The sequence below is a fragment of the Leptopilina boulardi genome, unplaced genomic scaffold, assembly GCF_019393585.1.
Source record: "Leptopilina boulardi isolate dan_hultmark-lab unplaced genomic scaffold, ZJU_Lbou_2.1 LbouV2_51, whole genome shotgun sequence".
NCBI classification, from domain to species: Eukaryota; Metazoa; Arthropoda; class Insecta; order Hymenoptera; family Figitidae; genus Leptopilina; species Leptopilina boulardi.
This window is the reverse complement of record NW_026137996.1, coordinates 1,128,787-1,151,689: the sequence shown is the minus strand read 5'-3', so window position 1 is coordinate 1,151,689 and position 22,903 is coordinate 1,128,787. Positions and strand designations below refer to the sequence as shown.

The following is a 22,903-nucleotide window of genomic DNA, read 5'->3' as shown; positions in this document are numbered from 1 at the left end:
TCTGTAATTTCATATGAAAATTTCCATATTGGCGCCTGTCAATTAAGTTTTTATTCTATGGCCATCGTGCGCCGCGCTTATAGTCCTTTCTCTGCTGAAATTCTAAACGCATTTTGTACGTTTTTTTCATTAAAAAAAAGTTATTTATGATTCCACACAATGTCAAATAGTAATCACAGTGATTCACAAGCAAGTGAGGTCAGTAATTAAATACATTATTTCTATAATATATGCGTTTTATTGAAAAATTGCAAAATTTTAATTCCCAAGCTAACCTCAAAATTACATTGTATCCAATTAAAATACGCACTATGTACTTTCAATTGTTTCATTGTTGTTTACGTACCAGTAAACATTTAATTATAATTTTATTTACTTGTACATTATTTTAATTTTGCAATAATGATAAATTTATTTCATTTATCTTTGATAATTGGAAACTTTGGGAATGCACATGTTATCTAATTTTTAGGAAGAGGAAGGCGAAATAAGAGAACCCAAGGAGACAAAAAAGGTTTCGGAGAGTGAAGAAGAAGGTAATTTCTTGAAATATATATATAATGAATAATATATTATATAATTTTTTTTTTTATAATATATACTGTAAATAAACGCTTTGTGATATTTCTCTAAGTACAAGGTGAAATATGCAACAGTATATATGTAATTGTATAATTTTCCATTTAAAAGAATGGAAATTTTAAATTTATTTTAATTTTAATTTGTTTAATTTAACAATATAATTAGATCTCGTACTTCGATTTGGAGAAGAAAGCAATGAATCAGTTGAGCATAAGAAACGTAAAAGAAGTATTGACGATATTTCTTACAATAAAGATAAAAACTATTTGAATGTTGTGATAAAAAAAGAAAAAGAAGACGAACACCAGCAGGATGTGAAATTAGATAAAGAAAAAGACCATCTGAAAGCTGTCGAAGCGGACTTACAGTTTAAAATGGCAAATGTGAGATTATTATTTTATATTCATATATTTTATGATTAGAAGAAAAGGCTAGAAGTACCAAATCTATGTTTTTAGATCTAAAAATAGTGTAAAAAAAAATTCTTACACTACATGATAAATTATGTCGATTTTATTATTTTTTTTTTAAATATTAAATTGATTCTAATTATTTTCAAATTAGAACTCTTTAAAAATTTTATTAAAATATTTTACAAAAATTTTTTTTTATATATTTAAATTAATAGTATACAATTTTTTTTTAGAAACGTGTAAAATATGAATTTGCAAATAGTGGACAATTTGAACCCATTACAGAAATTGTACCACCTGTTGAAATTGTAAGTATTCTATTAAGAAAATTTTCACATAATATTAGCAGCAATATTGTTTTTGAATTTATTTTTGATATTGTGATACAAAGGAAAACAATTTTCTAAAAAATAAATAAATGCTACTCAATTATAATTATGCAAATAAAAAGCAATATTATAAAAGTTAATTTTTCATCAAGATACTATTAAAAAAATTAATATTTTTATGGCAGAAAATTGAAATATCAGACGATGAAGATTATCAAGAACCGGAAACGACAAAGGAGGACACAACTGTCGATAATGTACCAGAAGAAGAGGATGATGATGAGGAAGAAGAAGAAGAAGAAGAGGAGGAAATAAGTCCATTTCACCATGAAAAAAATATGAAGAAAAACGTATTTTCCACCGAGTAAGTAATTTTATAATTTAATTAGTTTAGATAAATAAGAATCTTTAAATTTTAAACAATTGAAAAAGTTAATTATTCATTAATGTTTTAATGATTCTCTATCATTATTTATATATTACTATAATTAATAAATTACAGAGCCTTAATGAAAGTTCAAGACATATTTGGTATTAATTTTGACAATGAAATTTTTGGAAAATACGGCAAGGAAGAATACGATGAAGAAGAAAGTGATATTAATTTAGGAAATTGTAAAAATGGTGAAAAAACAAAAAGTACAAAAAAACAAACAAAGAAAAAATCACCAAAAAAAATTATTTACGATATTTACGAGCCCAATCAACTAAGACGTGTTTATTCTGTAAATCTTGATAAAGAGGTATTCAACAAATATTTTTTATACTAGAAACATAATTTTTTTACTGATCATTCTTAATTACATATTAATGAATTATTTATTTCTAATATTAGTTATTAGTATCATTAATAATTTAATAAATTTTCGTATAATAATTTATTCACTATTAATCATTTATTAATTTATGTTTTTATAATGTGAAATTAAATTTTTGTTTAAGATTTGTGCAACTGATATTCCGGAACGAATGCAACTTCGTTTAACGCCAGTAACACCAACGGATGTTGAATCAAATGAATTGGATCTCGAATCAAAATGGATATATGAACAAGCATTTTACAAAGAATTAGTATCAATTCAAAACAACTTAACAGAAGAAGAGGAGGAGAGATTAAAAATTAAAATACATAATAGGCATCACACAATTGTAAAAATACGAAATGTCCTTCATTTCATACGTAATCAACAATTTGAAGTTCCTTTTATTGCAACATATAGAAAAGAATTTATTTATCCAGAATTGGATGTTAATGATTTATGGAAAATTTATAAATTCGATGCAAAATGGTGTCAATTACAACAGAGGAAAAAACATTTATTGAAACTTTTTGAAAATATGCTACAATATCAATTAAGTGAAGTTACAAAATTTAAAGGACTATCACCACCAGAAAGTATGAAAATAGTGAAAATTGCCGATATTGAAAAATTAAAAATAATCGATGATAGTGAAGAAATTCACGATATGTATCGTTATTTTAAATTACATTATAGTCATGAAATTCCAGCAATGAAACGTTTTATTCGTCAAAAAGAATATGAGGCATTAAAATTGAAATTACAAAAAAAAGGAGCTAAGGGAAATGATGATATTAATTTATCAGAAATTGATACAACTAAACCAATTGAAATTGAACGTAATGATCCATATTTTATTTGTAAAAAAGCTGGACTTGATTCATTTGTAAAAAAATTTGGTATAACATCAGAACATTTTGCTGAAAATTTACGTGACAGTTATCAACGTTATGAAGTTGAACAAGAACTTTATGATCCAATAACAACGGCAAGTCGATTTTGTGGGAAAAAAATTTCGGCACCAGAAAAAATTCTTAAATCAGCACAATTTATGTTTGCATTGCAATTGGCGTGCGAGCCACTTGTACGTAAAACATTGCGTAATCTTTATATGAAAAAAGCAAAATTAACTGTGCGTGCAACTAAAAAAGGAATACGTGAAATCGATGAAAATCATCCAATTTATACAATGAAATATTTAAAAAATAAACCAGTTAAAGATTTGGTGGGTGATCAATTTTTAAAATTGGTAGTTGCCGAGCAAGATGATTTAATAACAATAACATTCAGCGATATAATTGAGGGTGTTGCATCCAATAATTATATTGATGAGATTAAACAATTTTTGACGAAGCAGGAGAATAATCAAACTGTACTTGCTTGGAATGCATTGAGAATTAGTAGTATGGAAATGGCCCTAACAACAATGGTAAAGAAATTTTTTTCTTATTTTTATTATTATTATTAATATTCAGGGTGGCCACCCAAACGGGAAAAAACCTGAAGAAATTTTACACAGGGAGATTTTTTTCAAACTTTTTTCATCAAGCCGTTTACGAGATATGAATTTTTCAAAATTTAAGAATTTTAATGATTTTTTATTTTTGAATGCTCATAACTTTTTTATTTTAAGTTTTTTTTTTAAATTTGTGTTTTTAACTGAACTTTTCAACAATTTCATGGAAAAATTTATACAAATAAAATTGTATGAAAAAAAAACCAAAGATATTTTTAAAAAATGCAAATAGTACAATAGTGGTCACCCTGATATTATGTTTTTCTATATAGCATTTATTATTTATAAAACTTATTTAATTTAAAAAGTCATGGCAAAAATTGTATATCGATTAGATTTAAATATATTAATTTAATTTTACAGGTAATAATTGACTTGAAAAAAGAGTTGCGAGCAAATTTACTATTTGAAGCTAAGGACTGCGTGATGCGTGAGTGTTGTCAAAAACTTCAAAATTGGCTAAAAGTTGCGCCTTATACAAGCAATATATTTTGTGATGACGAAGAAGATTGGAGTTTATTGAAAGGTATACGGGTGATGGGTTTATCATTTCCACAAGATGAAACACAAATTTCTTACGCATGTATTGTTGCGCAAGATGGTGATTGTACGGATTTTTTGAAATTACCACATTTATTGAAACGACGAAACAGTACAAAAGAGAGTGATCGATTAATGAAAGAAACGGAATTACTTTCAATTCGTAATTTTATAGCAACAAAAAAGCCACATGTCATTGCTATTGCTGGTGAATCACGTGATGCATTAATGATACAATTTGAAATTAATGAAATAATTATGAAATTGCGCAATGAAGAAAATTTTCCAGCAATTAAAGTTGAAATTTGTGATAATGATTTGACAAAAATTTATGCTAATGGCAATCGTGCCATATCAGAATTTCGTGATTATTCATCGCAATTAAAACAGGCAATATCAATTGCACGTCGTTTACAGGATCCACTTATTGAATTTTCACAATTATGTAATACAGATGACGAGATATTGAGCTTAAAATATCATTCACTTCAAGATCAATTGCCACAGGATGAATTATTGGAAAATATTCATACGGAATTTATAAATGTCATTAATCAAATTGGTGTTAATGTTAATATGGTGGCGCAAAAATATTATGCTGAAAATTTATTGCAATTTGTTTGTGGCTTGGGACCAAGGAAGGCTCAAGCATTAATAAAAATTGTACGCAAACAAACTGATCAAAAATTAGAAAATCGTGCACAATTAGTGACAATTTGTAATTTAGAACCAAAGGTATTTATTAATTGTGCTGGTTTTATTAAAATTGATGCTGACAATTCAATTGACAATAAAGGCGCTTACGTTGAAGTATTAGATGGTTCAAGAATACATCCGGAAAGTTATGAATGGGCTAGAAAAATAGCAGTCGATGCTTTAGAATTGGAAGAGGATCCTAATAAAGCGATAATAAAAATTTTACAAACACCTGAAAAATTAAAAGATCTTGATCTTGATTCATTTATTGATTTATTACAGAGACAAGGATATGGGGATAAAAAAATGACAATGTATGATATTTGCGCGGAATTAAGTTGTATGTATCGTGATTTGAGAAGAAATTATGTATCGCCTAATGCGGAACAACTTTTTTATATGTTAACAAAAGAAACGCCTGAGACGTTGCACGTGGGAAGATTGATAGTTGCTAAAGTATTGGGTATAAGTCATAAGAAACCTCAAGGTGAACAAATGGAAAATATGCGACCAGTGAGAAATGATGAAACTGGTTTTTGGCAGTGTCCCTTTTGTTTTAAAAATGATTTTCTCGAATTATCTGAGGTATGGACGCATTTTGATACAACTTGTCCGGGACGTGCGACAGGTGTTAAAATTCGATTAGAAAATGGACTCACTGGTTATATTCATATTAAAAATCTCTCGGATAAAACGGTAACAAATCCACGTGAACGAGTGTGTGCAAATCAACCAATTCATTGTCGTATTATGAGAATTGATGTGGAAAAATTTGGAATTGAATGTACAAGTAGAAGTAAAGATCTTGCTGATAAAGATAATGAATGGAAAGCACCGAAGGATCCATTTTACGACATGGAAGGCGAGGAGAAAGAAAAAAAGCTCGAGGAAGAAGTGAGAAAATCAAAATTACGACAAGCATATATAAAACGAATTATTGGTCATCCATTTTTTAAGAATATTGATTTTGCCGATGCCGAACGTTTAATGAGTGACAAAAATCCAGGTGAAATAATAATAAGACCAAGTAGCAAAGGTCCAAATCATTTAACAATAACATGGAAAATGGCTGATGAAGTTATTCAACATATTGATGTAATTGAAGAAGGTAAAGCAAATGATTTTTTAACAGGCGCAAAATTACGCATTGGCAGCGATGAATTTGAAGATCTTGATGATATTTTTGTGAGACACATTAATCCAATGATTGGTTTTGTCAATGAAATTTTAAGTTTCAAATATTATAAGCCACGTGTCGGTGGCAATAAGGATAGAGCCGATGAAGTTTTAAAAATGCAAAAAAGAGAAAATCCTAATGGCATACCATATATTATTTCAGCAGCACGACAATATCCAGGCAATTTTTTACTCTCATATTTACCGCGCAATCAATGTAGACACGAATATTTTTCCATTATACCTGAGGGTATGAAATTTCGCACCGAAATATTTGTACGATTAAACGATTTACTTCGTTGGTTTAAAGAAAATTTTAAAGAACCAGTACCAACAAATCCACCAATTCCATCACGTGGAACACCACCACCAAGAACACCATATCAATCTACATCAACTGGAATTCGTAATGATGAATTTCCACAAGAAATACCAATGTCACATCGTCCATACGCTAATCAATCAATGTATCCGAATAATCAAATTTATCCACCTAATCGTTCTGATTATCATTCGGACTATTCAAAACGTCCAGAATATATAAATAGACCGGAATATCCACGAATGGATTATCCACAAAATCGATCCGAATATCCACCTAGTCGCGCGGATTATCCACCAAATCGTGTCGAATATCCACCAAATTCAGATTATCACTTACCACCATCGGATTATTCAATGAAATCGAATTATCGTTCCAATTCAGATTATCCATCTAGATCTGATTATCCACCAATTCGTTCCGATTATGGATCACCTCATTCGGATTATCCACATTCGGATTATCCACCATCTCGTTCGGATTATCCTCCATCTCGCGCCGATTATCCACCTAGGCCAGATTATACACCTCCTCGTTTAGATTATCCACCTCGTGCTGATTATCCACCTTCACGTTCAGATTATCCTCCTCCTTCTCGCGTTGATTATCCATCTTCACGTTCAGATTATCTTCCTCCACGTGTTGATTATCCACCAAAATCAAATTATCCATCAAATCAAAGTAGTAATACAAATAAAACACATTATCAATCTAAAACATCATATCCACAAAAACAAATTTATGAGTCTAATGAAATTTCATATCCATCTCAAGAGAAGAATAAAATTTCCGAATACAATGGCAAGGGTTTATTATCACGAAATTCAGAATCACCACCAACTGAAAAGACGTCGTTGACAAAAATTGTTCCTCCCGCTGCTAATTCTTCTGTTAGTTCACCTATATTACCAATAATTTCACCTCTTGTTCCACCACAACCAACAACAACAACAACAACAGATGATGTTATTATTATTTCACATATTGACAAAAATCAAGAGACAATTGGTGAAAAAAAACAATTGAAACCAACAATAAGTGCTGCTATACCTAAACCAAATTTAACATGGAGTCAACAAATTCAAAATAAAGTATTTGATGATACTTATTTTACGAAAACAAAAAAAATTGTAAAACCATATGATAATGGTGTTGGACATGGATTATTAAAAAAATTAGCTAAAGGAAAAATTCAACCAAAAAGAGGGAAAAAGAAACAAAACGATGAATTTGGATCGAGGGAATCATCTTTATCAAAGGATGATTTCTCTAGAGGTAAGATATGTGGAGAATCAATTTTTTTTTCCTCTATTGTGTTTTTGCTCTATATACTTTGGGATGGAATGACTTTGTGGAAAATGGTATTAAATCTCTAGTGATTTTTTTTTTTTTTCAAAATTAGATATTCGATAAATTTAAAGGAACTTGGCAAAAATGTAATTATTATTTAATTTTTATAATTTTACTTAAAATTTTTACAAATGCTGATAAAATGTACTTACTTTCATGATATTCTAAACATGTAACTGACTAATGACAAAAATTCAAAATGGCAGATTTAATATGGAGATTGAAGTTAAAAAAAAGATCACAAAACAAAAAAAAAGAATTTTTGGGTTAGAATATCAATTCAGCAATTCAAATTTTATCAGTCTGTAATTATTTATTTTATTTATTTGTACAAAATTTATTTACATTTCTTTATTTTTATTAATTTTATTTATTATTTTGTTTGTGTAATTTATCGAACAAGTTTCTTTAAGTCTATCATTTAATTACTTTACAATTTCAATATTTTTTTTTAAAATGCAACTATTTTTGCAAGTTCTGGTGGAATTATTAATTTTTTGTTTTCTTTTTGCTATTTAAAAAATTGATTTTAAAAAAGTCAAGGTGATTGTCTACTCAATTTAAGAAACTTGGAAAGACTATTTAGCATTTTGTTTGTGAAAGGACAAACGAGCATGGAAAAAATTTTCATTGAGTCTATGAAAAAACATGATTACGAAAAAATGGCTTTCTATATGTAGAACATTTCTAAAACTCTACAATATTTCTTGTTTAAAATTACAATATTGGAATTTTCAAAATATATTAACAATCTACAAATGAATAAAAGCTTGTTAAAACTTCATGAAATTGTCAAAAGTTTACAATTTCAAGATATTTTCATCGACAAGAAGGAGGAGATTCTTGAAAGAAAAAGAAAAATTAATTGCTAAAATTTGAAAAAATTTCAAATATAAATTTACTTTATTATTTTTTTTTGATTAATTACTAATTTGTTTTAAATTTTAATTATCAACGATTATTTAGTTAAAAAACTATTTTTTTAAAACAAAACTACATTCTAAATTTTTTTTTTTGGAAACAGGTTCATCTCGTGACAAAGATTATAATCCCTTTGCAATTGGATCGTCAAATGACGATCGTCGTTATGATTCACCTCATGGCGATCGAAGTCCCTCGTATCAATCACGAAATTCACGTGAAAGAAGTCCAAAATATGGTTCACGATCATCATGGGACAGAAGTCCAACATATGGTTCAAATAATTCACGTGAACGTAAATCATCATGGGACAGAAGTTCAAATTATGGAAGGAATAGTCGTTCACGTAGCAGAAGTCCATATAATTCACGAGAAGGACGACCATCATGGGATAGAAGTCCAGAATATCAAAATAATAGTCCATCACCTGATAGATCACCGCAATTTGGTTCTGATTATGTGAAAAAGAAAGTTCAAAAAAAATTACCACCACCATTACAAATGCCAATACCAGATGATGAAAATCCATTTGTTAAGGGTTCATCGCGTGATCAAACTAATGGTGCCTCATCACCTACGCCAATGCCAAAAAAATTATTTCCATTTAATCGTGGCCGTGGACGAGGTTTTAAATCATATACAGCAAATTCTCGTGGTCGAGGAGCAAAATATGATATTGTAACGCCATGTGGATTTCCAATGCCAAGGAGACCTTATAATGGCAGTTAATCTTCATAATTTCCCAAAAAAGGATCAATTTTTTTTTTTTTTTTTAAATAATCATTCTTACGTAACGCATGACGTTAGAATTGAAAACATGAATTTGTCGAATGGGAAATGAAACTATCATACAAAATCGACGAAAAGAAAAATTTAATTTATTTTATAATTCTGATAACAATATATAATGTTAAACCGAAGACGTAGGTTTATTGAAGAATATTTCTGATGCCATTGTTGATGGAATTATGTTTACTTTTGTGATAGTAGTCCACCACGTAAGTGTGAATTTTTACATTTTTTTTTCTTTTATATATAAGAAGAAATTTTACTTTATTACAACTGATTTATATTAATCTGCATGTACTTCGTCAAGTAGATTGCAAACAAATTGTAAAATGTATTTTTCGAGGAATTTCCATAATGGTACCACAAATTTTTTTTTTTTTATATAATTCATTTCATTTTTCGTATATCGATTATTGGCATAATAATTTAAAAAAAAAAGAATTCAAGCGGATACAAGCTGATATTTCAGTAATTAACTATTTAATTACATTTAACAAAATTTTGTTATTTTGAATTATTATTTTTTTTTCGAACATTTAGACGTGAATACATTAAATTTCATTAAGGATATATAATAAAAAATAAATACGTCAGCTAATCTGGAATGACAGATTGTATCACGTGTCTTTAAGTCAAAATTAATATAATTAAAATTGATCAAATTAAATTTATTAAGTTTAAATTCATTGAAGTAAAATTGAGATTAATTACATTAACATTATAGGGGAAAAATCAGATAAATTGTCCTTCTTTTTTGGGCTTGTGATTAAAAATTTATTTTCTTTTTGCATAATATTACAATAATATTTAACGTTATAATAACAGTAATTTTATTAATTAACAAAAATAATTATTAAAATCTAACAAAAAAAATTTTTCCCATTTAAAACTAAATTGTACATTTTAATTTTATGACATTCCTAAAAATTATTAAAAAAAACATTAATTATTTTTTTTATATAAAATATTTTAAAGTGACATTATATTTTTTTTTAAATATTTAAATAAGTTTAATATTTAATTTATTTAAACGTGAGTAGTTTATAATTATTATTGTAAGCATATTTGCAAATTATCGTTTCGAATTTTGAAATTACAGATATAATTACTTGAAAATAATTAAAATTTAAGACATTTACATTTGTCTTACAATTAGTTTAATTAATTCGATTAATCAAAAGAAAAAAAAAGAATAAAATTAACAATTGATTTAATTTTAAAAAGAAATTTGCTATAATAAGTATTTGACATTAGAATGTTAAAAATTTGATTAGAGTGGAATGAAAAATTTGACGAATTATATAAAATTTGTGGTCCAGCGTGAAATTGTTACCATTTATTTATTTTTTTATTTTTTAATTACACGTAATTTTCTCATTTATGTGAGATGTGAGTAAAAACATTGCTGCAAGTTAAAAACCTACGTAAAAGAGGCATTGTATGTATATAATGAACATTTGTTTGTAAATATTTAGCACTTCAATCCGAAATTGCTCGAATAATTTTGATAGAAAAGACACTTATTTTCATTTTTTTTTTTACTTATTAAAAATAGACTTTTTAAAGTGAAAAAATTGAACAACGTAAAATTTTGAATCCAAAAAAAAAAAAACACCTCGTTACAGAGGTTTCATTTATTTATTGATTTGTTTAAATTGACAAGTGGTCGTAAATCATTTATGTATTAAAAATTGTTTTCTTTTTTTTATGTGTATTGAATTTTTTTTTTTTTAATTTATTATTGTAACACACGGAGAGAAATCTGCTGCGATTTTTGCTTGGATGAGTAAATTACTTTAATTACATGGCACGACACTTGCATTTTTAGCATAAATTCAAGTATTTATTGTAAAAATAGTTTCTAAGCAAAAAACACAAGTCACGGGTGTTAATTTTGCATGAATTTCACATAAAAACTGCAAAGGGGACATACCATAAAAGTATTAGATCCTCTCTTATAAAATTTGCAAGAATACCATCTGATTTTCAGGTGGAATTTATACAACACAAACAAATATTTTTAAAAAATTTTTAAATAAAATTATTTTAAATTTCGCGGTTAAAAAAACGCATAGTAAAACACGAGCGTGCGCATTGTGCGTTCCGTTCCTCGGAATTACCGGCATACAATGATTGTGTGTGTAAAATGCTGTGTGTATACGGAGGTAAGATTGTGTTGTATAAATTCCACCTGAAAATCAGATGGCATTCTTGCAAATTTTATAAGAGAGGATCTAATAATTTTATGACATGTCCCCTTTGCAGTTTTTATGTGAAATTCATGCAAAATTAACACTCGTGACTTGTGTTTTTTGTTTGATACACTCCATTACATTAAATACATGAATTCATATTTAAATTATTTCAGTCTTAAGCTAAAATTGTATCGAAAAATGACTTATGAAATTAATAAAGACTGCACAAGCAAAAATCGCAGCAGATTTCTATGTAAGTATATTTAATTCCGAAATAGTTTCTAAAAAAATTCGTCTGAAAACTATATATATATATTTTTTTATTATTTATTATATGTCAGTAGATTCCTAACTGACTTTGTAACAACATTTTGTGACCACTTCTCTTTTTTATGCAATTATTTTTTATAACTGATATTGAAAATTGAAATTTTTTAATGTTTAAAATTTATTTTGTAAATTGATTACAAAACTCTTCTTGATATATACATTATAACATTACGAGAAAAAAAAAAATTTGAATTTTTTCCCTTCTATTGATGACAATGATTGTAAGTGAAAATGTGTCTTAAAGAATATTTAACTTTTAGATTATGTTATATATATATATATTACGTAAAATTAAATGAACAATGCAACTAATTTACACCTTTTAGTGTAAGAAAAAAAAGGTGTTGAATATATATGAATTATACATGTATATCTACGTATGTATGTATATGTATAGATATATATTAAATACCAAAATATATGAAAATTATTTTACAATTCACTCCTTAATATTTATAGATATTATTATTATTAGATAATAATTTGATTTATAGAAACAAAATACTTAATTAAAACTTAATTTTACGAGATTAAAATAAAATAATTGTAAAAAAAAAATTTGAAACTTTTTTTTTACAATTATTTTATTTTTATTATTTAAATTTTTTTAAAAAAATAATTTATTGAATTTAAACTATTTATTTAAATTTATTAAATATATATATTTTTTTAAATTAAAATAAAAAATGAAGGGTTTATAATACTATTATAAAGAATGATATATTCGTGCGAAGAATGTAGTTAATTTTAATTAAAGACATTCTTTCGTCAAATATTATAATTTAGACACAGCTGAGAAAGGCTTGTGGAATTAATCTATTAATGGGATTTTAAATAACTTGGGTATTCTGCTCTATATCATGGGTCATTCCATCTATTCAACTGATGGTTCACCATCAGAGTGAAGGAGATATGACCTTGGCATTTAAACACTCTTGAATCGGCCCTTCGAATCTAATTTCAACAATCTCGTTGACACGCCCAAAAAACTTATCTTTCTATATAGTAAAAAATAATTTTGCATATATATAAATAATAATAATAAAAAAAAAAAAATCTATTATAATTTTTCTTTCGATAGAAAAAAACGATCTTTTTTTTAAATGATAGTTTTTTTTTTTATTATTAAAAACAGAAAAAATTTATACAATTTATTTTTAAATTGCGTATTTTTTTTTATACGAAACGTTTTTATTTTAAGAGATGTGACTTTTTTTTTGTGTAATAATTTTAAATTATTTTTTTCTCATTTTTTTTTGCAGATTTGAAGTTTTGGGAAATTCAAGTGACTTTTGTTCAATATTAAATATCGAGTTTTTTATCATCATTTCCGATATTTCTCAAAATGACATAATATCCTTTTCTCAAAAAAAAAAAAAATATTTTTTTTATTACTATGTTTATTATCAATGAAGGATATTTTCCAAATTTATATGAATTCGTTAAAGATTTTTAAATATTTGCATAAATGCAGTTAGGTGTTATTTAATTAGTTTTTTTTTTCAAAATGTAAATTAATTAATTATTAATTATTAATTAATTTATAATTAATTAGAAAATTGTGTAACAGTAAAATTATTAGAATTACATAATTATTTAGATAATAATTTAAAGTGTTTTATACGCTGTGATAATGAGTAAAATTAAAAAGACAATTAATTGAAAATAAAAATTCAATAATATAGACGAAGGCGTGAGAAAGTTTTTTAAAAAATATAGGTATTTGTGAAACAATTTGAACATGACCTTTTCTGAATGCCTTGTGCGTCAAGTACAGAACAAAAACGAATCCTCAGTCTACTCACTTGACAATAAGAGTCATTCGTTCCAATCAGTACATCCTCATTGCAGACCAACATGATTCGCATGGAACCAATTGTTTCACGAATTTACTATTATAACAATTGTATGCGAAGAAGAATAATAATATTAACTGAAATTCAACCATTATTTATATATTTTCCTTAAAAATATTAATATTCTTTAGCAATTGATGGAAATAGTAAATTATTAAATATTGAATTTAATTTATATTAATCAAGAGTCAAGAAAATTATTTATTTCTTTTTTAAATAGTAAGTAAATTTTTTTTCGCCAATTTCGAGAGATTTTTAAAATCGATAAGATATATGTATGGTATTAATGAATTTTTTTTTTTGAATGCAGAGTTTTTTTTTCAAAATTCATAACGAGATGAAGATCGTAATTGAAAAAAAAAGAATGAAGAATGAAGTAAAAGTGTTTAACTAGAAAATATTTAGCGAAAGTGTGATAATGGAAGACAAAAAGGATTTTAAGTATATAATGACTGCAAAAAGTAATTTGTGGCGGTTCGCTTCTTTTGCTCATGAATCACGTTAGCTTTCTCATAATTATGTGGCTGACATTGTTTTGAAACAGAATACCTTGAAATACTAGGAGGAATGCTTGAGATGTTATTATTCCTGTTTCAATTCCTGGGCAGAATAAATTGTAACATCATGAATATCATTGATAAAGTAATTATAAGGTATGTATAAGTCAAAGCATGTAAAAGAAAAAAATTTGCATTCGGAGGAATGTGCGTATTACGATTTTATGTTGCATTTCAAAAGAATTCAAATTATTCATCAGTAATACATTATTGATTATTTAGAACACGATTCATTTTTTACACTGTTTTTTTTTTTTTTTTGTAAAGTTTTTTTCTTGATGGAAATTCTTTTTCTTATACTAATTTTTATTTTACTATAAATTTATATATTTTTTTAAAAATTTATATTGTAATTATACTATTTTTAATTTTTTTATTGTAAGTTTTTTTTTTAATAATTTTTACTGAAAAAATATTTATATTGTAAATATATATATTTTTTTAATAACATTGACATCGACTTGTCAATTATTCGTTATCTATTAGTTATTTTTAGCCAGTTTATAAAGAAAGAAAAATACTTTTAAATAATTTATTTTTTATTTTTATGAAAAAATAATTTTTCTTGCAAATTCAAATTTTTAAATATTTTGTTACTTGAACATTTTTTTTTTATTTAAGTTTATTAATTATTTTATTTTATATAATTAATAATTGCATTAAATTTTTGTAAGAATATAATTTTTTGTACATGCAAAAATGGGTCTCTTTTTTTTTTAGACGGAAAAAAAAACAAAAGGGATTATTTTTTGTCCCTGTGAATCGACGCCACTGTCAGGACGCTGTCAGTTTGACATTTCAGATTTCTCCCTATATCCTCCACAAGCGTATAAATTTAGGTGAATGTTTTCGGAGCACCCTGCATATATGTATACATATATAGGTATATAGATGCAGTTTCATTTCAGCTCATGCGAAATATATCCTTCTCTCCTTCGCATCAGGCCTTCAAAAAATCTTCATCCACTCGGCTCCTAACTTATATTCAATGTTTTCATTCTGCAACAAAAAATACAGAGATACGAAGAAAGAACAACACACGTGTTTCACAACACGTGTTTCAGCTATAAAGAGGGATTATACCTTCAAAAATTCTGCATTGTTGTGTGAATTTCAAAAAATATTATTTACACTAACAGATAGAGAAAAAAAATTCCTTTTTTCACGGAAACAAAACAATAAATCGGATTTGGAGGTTAGTATTACATATTTATTTTTTAAATCTAACATTTGATTTAATCGAATAATTAATATTATTTTAAATTTCTAATTTAAATTTAAAAAAAAAAGTTAAATAAAAATTTTTAATTGATTAAATTAGGGTTTTAATTAATAATTAAAAATTGCCTTTCAATTTTTTTTTCAATGTGAAAAACAATATATATATATATATATATTAAACATATCTATTTATAAAATATTAATTTCTTTAAAATAATTCAATACATTTAAAAAAAAAAATTTTTTTTATTTGAAAATTCGAATTTTTTTTTTTATGAGCGTAGAATTATCTAGGCACGTCCCTGACAGGGAGGATGCGCGCGCATACAAAAGAGGGCGCGATTCAATGCGCATGGGAGGGGCGCATGGTAACTTAGCAACGGCAACACCGCGCGCAGCGTCGCCGGTTTTCATATTGAAAAAGCCGGCTTCATGAAACTCGTAGAACGCGCAGAACGACGTTAGCTTTCGTCGTGTACAGTATTGTGTTATTGTTCCTAGTTTGTAGAAATCATTTAAAATCTTTTTATTTCCTCTCTTAGTCTTTCATCTGTTTCAAAAAAGAAGAAAATAAATTCGCGTGATAGTTTTTAACCTTTTGGTTTTTTGCAAAACAATCGGTGAAATAACGTTTTAATAAGAAACGAATTTTTCTTAATCGGCGCTTTTTCGTTTTTGTATCAGTCACAAAGTCCTTACGCAAGGAGCAAAAGAAAGTTTTTGAAATATGGCCGAGGATAAGAATGAAACGAGTCCTAACGCAGGGGGCGAGCAACCCGCGCAGGAAATAACTCCGCCTGCCAAGGACGAATCGAAGGAAATCGTGAAAGACGCAACAAAGAAAGTTGAGGAAAATGGCGAAGGTGAAAAGCCAAATGAGAATGGAGAGGAAAAATCAACACCCGAACCCAAGGACATGAAGGCCATCGTACTCAACGGATTTGGCGGACTTAAGAGCGTTAAGGTCCTCAAGAAGCCTGAGCCGACCCTGGCCGAGGGAGAGGTCCTCATACGAGTCAAGGCATGGTGAGTACACACGGAAATTCATTGTTCTTGTCGCGCTCGACTTCTTGCATCCTGCCCAGAGGTCCAGGTGCTCAATATTAAGCCTCACTTGGCAAAATAACGCCCTTGTGCTTCATTTTTTTTTTTTTGACACTAAGCTTTTTTCCCTCAAACAATAGCTAATCTTTAACAATTAACGTTTAAATGTAATTGCCGTATACAAATGATTGCAATTCCGTTTTGTCATTGTTTTTTTTAGCTTTCTATCGAGTTTTTGACGCTTTTCAAGTTGTTGAAAGTTTTAGGGTTGGGGTGGGGGGGAGGAGAGAATTATATTTCCATTACAAACGTCACTTAACCTCGAAAAATATAATTTAAATTGTAAAATTCCTTTTTTGTTTGGTAGAAATTAACTGTCGTTTCAAATAAATTTAAAAATTAAAAAAAATTTATTTTCTAACAGGAAAAATTAGTTAGGCTTTAAATCTTAATCATAGTTTCTTTGTTTGTCGGAATACAATACTTTAATTATCAAGCATAAATAGAATTGACTGGTTTTGTTTGTAAATGTGTAGAGTAATTATTATTTTTTCTTTCTCTTGAGGACAAGCTGCTTAGTGAGCCTTAATTTCAGTTTCAATGCTTATAATAGAAACCAAGCTTCTCTCAAGTTTTATTGTTAGGATGCCCCAAGCTTGTTATAACTCGTTTTTAGTTGTTTGAAACATTTCATAGAAAATTATATTTACATATGTAATTATTTATATACATATAATTTCGTGGATAAATTTATCTAAATTGCAATTAGTTGAATATTCTAATGCCTAAATAATAGTTATTTTATTAAAAATTCATTTTATTCTTTACTTTTAGGTTATGTTTTGTCATTTTGACAGAAATGTTAATTAATTTCCATATTGTCTAGTTTTTCATATTTGCTACTAAGAATCAATCAAATTAGTTTTATTTTTTATTTTTAATTTACGATCATTTTTTAATATTAATTATTCACTAAATCCTGAGTTCTTGAAAAAAAAAGAAAATATTTACATAATAGTAAAATTTAGTTAATTTAGATTATAAAAGTTTAGTAATAAAGTGATATTAAATTTTTTTGTTTCAATAAAACAACAATTTGAATTGTAAGAATCAGTAAAATGAACATTTTTAAAGTAATACGTCCTGTGAAGCATTTTCGCCCTTTTGGCGGCGCGTATGATCACCGGATGTACTCATTTGACATATACGTGTATACATGTGTTTTCAGTCTTTGAAATTTAGAGCAGGAAATCTTTTTAAAAAAACGGAAATGGAAAACTAAAAAATTCATTTTTATCAAATAATTAGGTTTTGATATTTTTAATTTTTTGTTGCTGTTTTTTTTTTCTGTAGAATTTTAAAGAGATGAGTCACAACGAATATAAATATGTTAATTAATTCGATTCATTGATATGAAGAACAACGGAAAGTTGTTGCCCCTAAAGTTAAAAAATATTAAATAATAATATTCATCGGGAATTTATGGGTCAGGAAATAAAATTCAATTTAAAATATTTGATATATAGTGCAACTTAAATCTCGGAAAAAAATATAAATATGAAAATTTATTGAAGTTTATAGGAAATTTTTCCTCCTCGACAATATTATGTATCATATATATATATATATATATAATCTTTGCAATCTTTGTTGGCATATCAACCACAAGTAGAACGTGATATTCAACTTTCCTCACTTTCTCTGTGGCTTTCGTACATTTTATCTCAGTTTACATTTTATTTTTTATCTAGGTAAACAAATATCTGCGCAATTGACCAATACATTGTGTGGCTTTTATTTTTCTTTTGCATCTACTTGAGCCGTTAAATGTCCGTATCGACTTCTTGTGTTTAAATTCTAAAATGTTTTTTCTTTTTTTTTTTTAAATTACTCCAATTTTATTTTTTTGAGTAATAAATTTCAATTTTCCATTTAAAAAAATAAAATAAAATAAAGTGATTAATTATTAATAATTATGTCAATAAATTAAAAAGATTTCTTTATTTAACGGAACTAGCTCATTATTTTTGTTTACTCGTTTACGTATATTTTTTTTTTTTTTTTTTGTATTGAATTATAAGAATGAAAATGAAGAAACTGATATTAAGGTCTACTTGTGTAGAGGGTACTCTAAATGATAAACTTTTAAACATTGATAAACTCGAAAGTGATTCTTGTGTCAATCAACGGATACATAAATAGCAGACATTGTAGAAACGTCGCAATTATTCAATGAAACTAGTGCCTCTACTTTATAATATATATATATATATATATGAAGGCGAAGGCGTTATTCATTTTCAATTGGATGCAAATTAAACTTGAATACCACACTTTTTATTATGTCTCTTGGTGCTTTTGACTCGTTGGAGATAATACAGGATTTAAATATATAATTAAAAATCCTAAGAAATTTTTTCACTATATGACACTTGTTTTTCCATGACAATTAATTTGAATATAGCGAATTATTTATCGAAAGAATATTTTTTTAATATGCGATCTTATATATTATTATTCCAACTATATATAATAATAATAATAATAATAATAATATATTCTATGAAAATAAAAAATTTATTTTTGAAAAATGGGTTTCGATGAGAAAATATATTAGTGACAGGTTATGGGAACTCTAGGAAATCAGGTTTTTGAAAGAAAAGACGAGATGCTGCATATGTATAAAGGTCCTATCAAGCTGGTTCAATTATAAAGCACAGACTTTTTTTTTTTTTTTTTTTTGAAAGATCGTCTTGAGATTCGTATCTTTCTTGATGAGGGCAAGGCGTAGTAAACGATAGAATCGCTTCTTCGACCACGGGAATCCTTGAAGGTCACGGTGACTCTTGAATCATTATTATCCTGATATTCTTTGATCATACTTTAGGCTCTCAATATATCGTCAGCCAGAAGCTCTTGTTTATTTACATATTTTCTTATCTATTTTGTTTTACATTTCTCGTATCTTCTTCTCACTTGTTTCTATATATATGTGTGTGTGTGTGTGTTTATTTCTTTTATTTATAAAATACATATATATATACTTCGATTTCTCGCCATTTCCAGAATTATTTAGTTTTGAGCTCTGGAAAAGATTTGCAATTCGTTGTATTTAACGATTTTTTTTCGTTTTGTTTCGAATAAAAAAAAAAAAATTTTTTCTCTTTGAAATTGGAATTTTTGATTCTTTTCTTTATAATAGATTTTGTTATTTATATTTCTTTTATTGTTGTATATGTTTCTTTTTCACGAGGGGTTTATATGTATAATTATTATTTTCAATTAATATTGGTAATTAAGTATATAGATATGGGGGGAATATATTTTTTTTTTTTTTTGTGGATGAAATTTATTATTCCAATTGTTTGTACGTGATTGAGGCAAAGGGAGAGTAATACACAAAGCTTTTCACCAAAGGAGCGATATATAGGAGTGACCGTCAAAGACTTGAGGGTCTTTTCACGCGTGACTCACGATTCATAAAAGTCATTGGCATTGATGAGAAAATAGCCTTCATAGAAAGATATAATGTACTCATGCTGGCTGGAGTCATTTTGCTGCACAATTTGTAAGAATGCACGCAGAGCAACACACAAGTGAATCTTTTTTTTTTTTTTTTTTTTTTTTTTTTAAAATGGCTGTCTCATGTTCATCTTCTTTTGAAATAGAATCACGTTTCACTAAATTTTCAAGTTAAATATGTGCATATCTACGGACCGATTGCATTTTTTTTTTTATATAAAATATTTTTCGAATGACATTTTAAAAATGAAAAGAATATATTTTTTTTCATTATAATAATTTTTCTTTTAAGGAAAAAATTATTTTCTAAAATGAGTAATTTTTATCTTCTTTGGCGCACTAAATTTGGAATTGTATAGAGGAATTATAATTGTTATCATCATTGATGGAAAAATTTGTTTGTCTCGTGAGAGTACACTTGTTCTCTTTTTTTTTCCTTCTTCTTCTTCTTCTTCTTCTTCTTTTTATTCTCTTTCCCTCTGTCTTTTTGTTGTTTTCGTTTAACGATACAAAAATTGATCTCTCGCTGGCAGTTAAATTACATGCTCTCCTTGTATTCTGCGGGCATCGCAGTAGACTTTGAGAAAGCGAATTTTATTCTTTTCTTTTATGCCACTGCGCTTGGCTATATATATATGACTCAGATTTTATTCCTTTTGATATATATATACTTTTGCGTGAATTCACCAATCTTTGGTTAAAATATAATATATGTTTCCAAAATTCTGTGTGTGTAAAAATGCGATATTATTTCTCTTTCTAAATTCATCGGAATGAAATTTTAACGGAACTCGCGACCCTCACGCAGTTATACAAATATATACATTTGTTTTATAAAAGACTTATTTTCCATTTGGTAAACTAAAAATATCCGGTACACGTGCTGTTTTAAGCGAATAAAATATATTTTTATTGCACAAAATTACAGGAAACTCATGTTTTTAAAAAAAAAAATTTTTCAATAAATTCTTTATATAATGCTGATGATAATTATTATTTTATAACAATGGAAATTCGATATTTGGAAAATATTCAAGCGTTTTGAATACTCGTGTGAAAATTGAAATTTCAATCATATATATTTGGCTAATCGAACGATAAAAAGATAAAAAGAGAAAGAGAGAGAGAAATAAAATGAATGATTAAAATTGCTTCTGAAAAAAAAAATGCGCAATATATTCAATCGAATTTTTAGTGAATGGACTTCTTTAATAATTTCCTCATAAATTTGGTGCGCTAATTAGTCCGATAACTCATGATGAGGCGAAAACAATGGCGTCTCTCTTGAAGCAGACTGCTTTCAGGAATATTCCCATAACCTCCGGCCATACACATAAATCACAAAAGTAGTGCACTAGGTACATTTTCATAGTATTGCCGCACCATTTACTAAAAAAAAATAAATAAAAAAAAAATATTTATATCTATTTCTATTATCGCAATTTCTCTTCGATTCGCAATATTTATTAAAGCAAGCTCCCCCCTCCACCCCTCTTTCCCTTTCACTAAAGCTACCGCACATCAGCGTGAAATACTTGCCGAGATTATCTCGCTGCATCTGCATGCTATTTCTTGTATATGCACTCACACACGTGTTTAAAAGTCCCATGTAGAAAGAATATCAGCGGTAAATCAAAAATCCTTCAGTTGCTCTTTTTTCGCAGCTGTGCCAGAAAATTGTCTTTTAAGATATCCTCCAAGCCATTATATTATATATAAACGTACCTGCAAAGTTATTTGATCTAAATATTTGCCTTGAAAATTTGCACTCTTATTTTTCCCGTTGATTTTTCCAATTTTAGTTTTTTATTTATATATATAACTAGCAAAATTAAACGCGCGCCAAATTGAATATTTAATTGTTTGTTATAAAGAAATTAAAGATTAATTTAATTTATTAATTTAATAAATTTAATTTATTAGAATATTATTACATATTAAATGATAATAATGAAAATTATATGTTTACAGGCCTCGGATTATACAACTTTTTCCGACTTTTTTTTCAAAAATACGACTTTTATCGACTTATTTTAATAAAATGCGACATTTTTTTTACATTTGAAAAAAAATGTAAATAAAATACATTTTTTTAGTATAAAATTTACAAAGCTGAAGTACGCAATGTTTATGATAAACGATTTTTAAAGAAATAATTTTTTAAAATGAAAAATTCTATCATTTTTTGCCTATAAAATATTTTTTTATAATTTGTTTATTAATGAAAACTACAAGAAATATTTTTTAAGAAAAAAATTATAGAATTTTTCATTTTAAAAAATTATTTCTTTAAAAATCGTTTATCAAAAACGTTGCGTACTTCAGCTTCGTTAAAATTTAGATCTTCTTCAGATCTTCTTTAATTCAATTATTTAACAAATTTTGAACTAAAATGATGATTCTTCACTAAATTAATTATTTTTTTAATAATTTTAATGAAATACATCACAAATTCAATTATATCAAATTATTTTTCAATTAAAATTTTTAGGAAATTTAACAATTGTTTATAATTTTAAAAAAAATATATCACAATAAAATTGAATTATTTTTTAAAAATTTCAATTCAAAATAAACTAAAATTCAATTATTACCCGAAATTTTAATTCAAAATCAATTAAAAATCCAATAATTATTCAAAATTTTCAATTTAAAATTTAATTATTTACCAAGTTTTCAATTTAAAATGAAATAAAATTCAATTATTTTTTGAAATTTCCATTCAAAATTAATTATCCAAATTT

General features: G+C 26.6%; 2 protein-coding genes across 4 annotated transcripts in view; both read left to right on the top strand.

The window, feature by feature from the left end:
- The first annotated feature begins 44 nt into the window (after nt 1–44).
- LOC127289859 (transcription elongation factor SPT6-like) lies at nt 45–14,180 on the top strand. 2 transcript variants are annotated; one of them, XM_051318081.1, is made up of 11 exons: nt 45–198; nt 473–536; nt 748–965; nt 1,229–1,303; nt 1,510–1,688; nt 1,827–2,067; nt 2,267–3,553; nt 4,004–7,649; nt 8,749–9,643; nt 13,222–14,034; nt 14,126–14,180. In XM_051318081.1, the coding sequence occupies exons 1-9, from the start codon at nt 160–162 to the stop codon at nt 9,372–9,374; spliced, it is 6,375 nt and encodes a 2,124-aa protein (XP_051174038.1). In that variant the 5' UTR covers nt 45–159; the 3' UTR covers nt 9,375–9,643; nt 13,222–14,034; nt 14,126–14,180. The 2 variants fall into 2 exon arrangements, with proteins under 2 accessions (XP_051174038.1, XP_051174037.1); XM_051318080.1 differs by having other exon boundaries at nt 8,749–11,882.
- Nucleotides 14,181–16,019: 1,839 nt separating this feature from the next.
- The window catches only part of LOC127289858 (synaptic vesicle membrane protein VAT-1 homolog-like), a 41,105-nt gene continuing 34,221 nt past the window's right edge, over nt 16,020–22,903 (top strand). Inside the window, exon 1 of one of the 2 annotated variants that reach the window (XM_051318078.1) lies at nt 16,020–16,619. In XM_051318078.1, coding sequence (XP_051174035.1) covers nt 16,321–16,619 — 299 coding nt within the window. In that variant the 5' untranslated portion in view covers nt 16,020–16,320. The remainder of the gene's footprint in view (nt 16,620–22,903) is intronic. The other variant, XM_051318079.1, reaches the window with a different exon arrangement.

Coding starts and splice junctions, on each gene's coding strand:
- LOC127289859 (XM_051318081.1), top strand. CDS start 160: ATGTCAAATAGTAATCACAGTGATTCACAAGCAAGTGAG. Junction 537..747: donor TTCGGAGAGTGAAGAAGAAG/GTAATTTCTTGA, acceptor CAATATAATTAG/ATCTCGTACTTCGATTTGGA. Junction 966..1,228: donor TACAGTTTAAAATGGCAAAT/GTGAGATTATTA, acceptor ATTTTTTTTTAG/AAACGTGTAAAATATGAATT.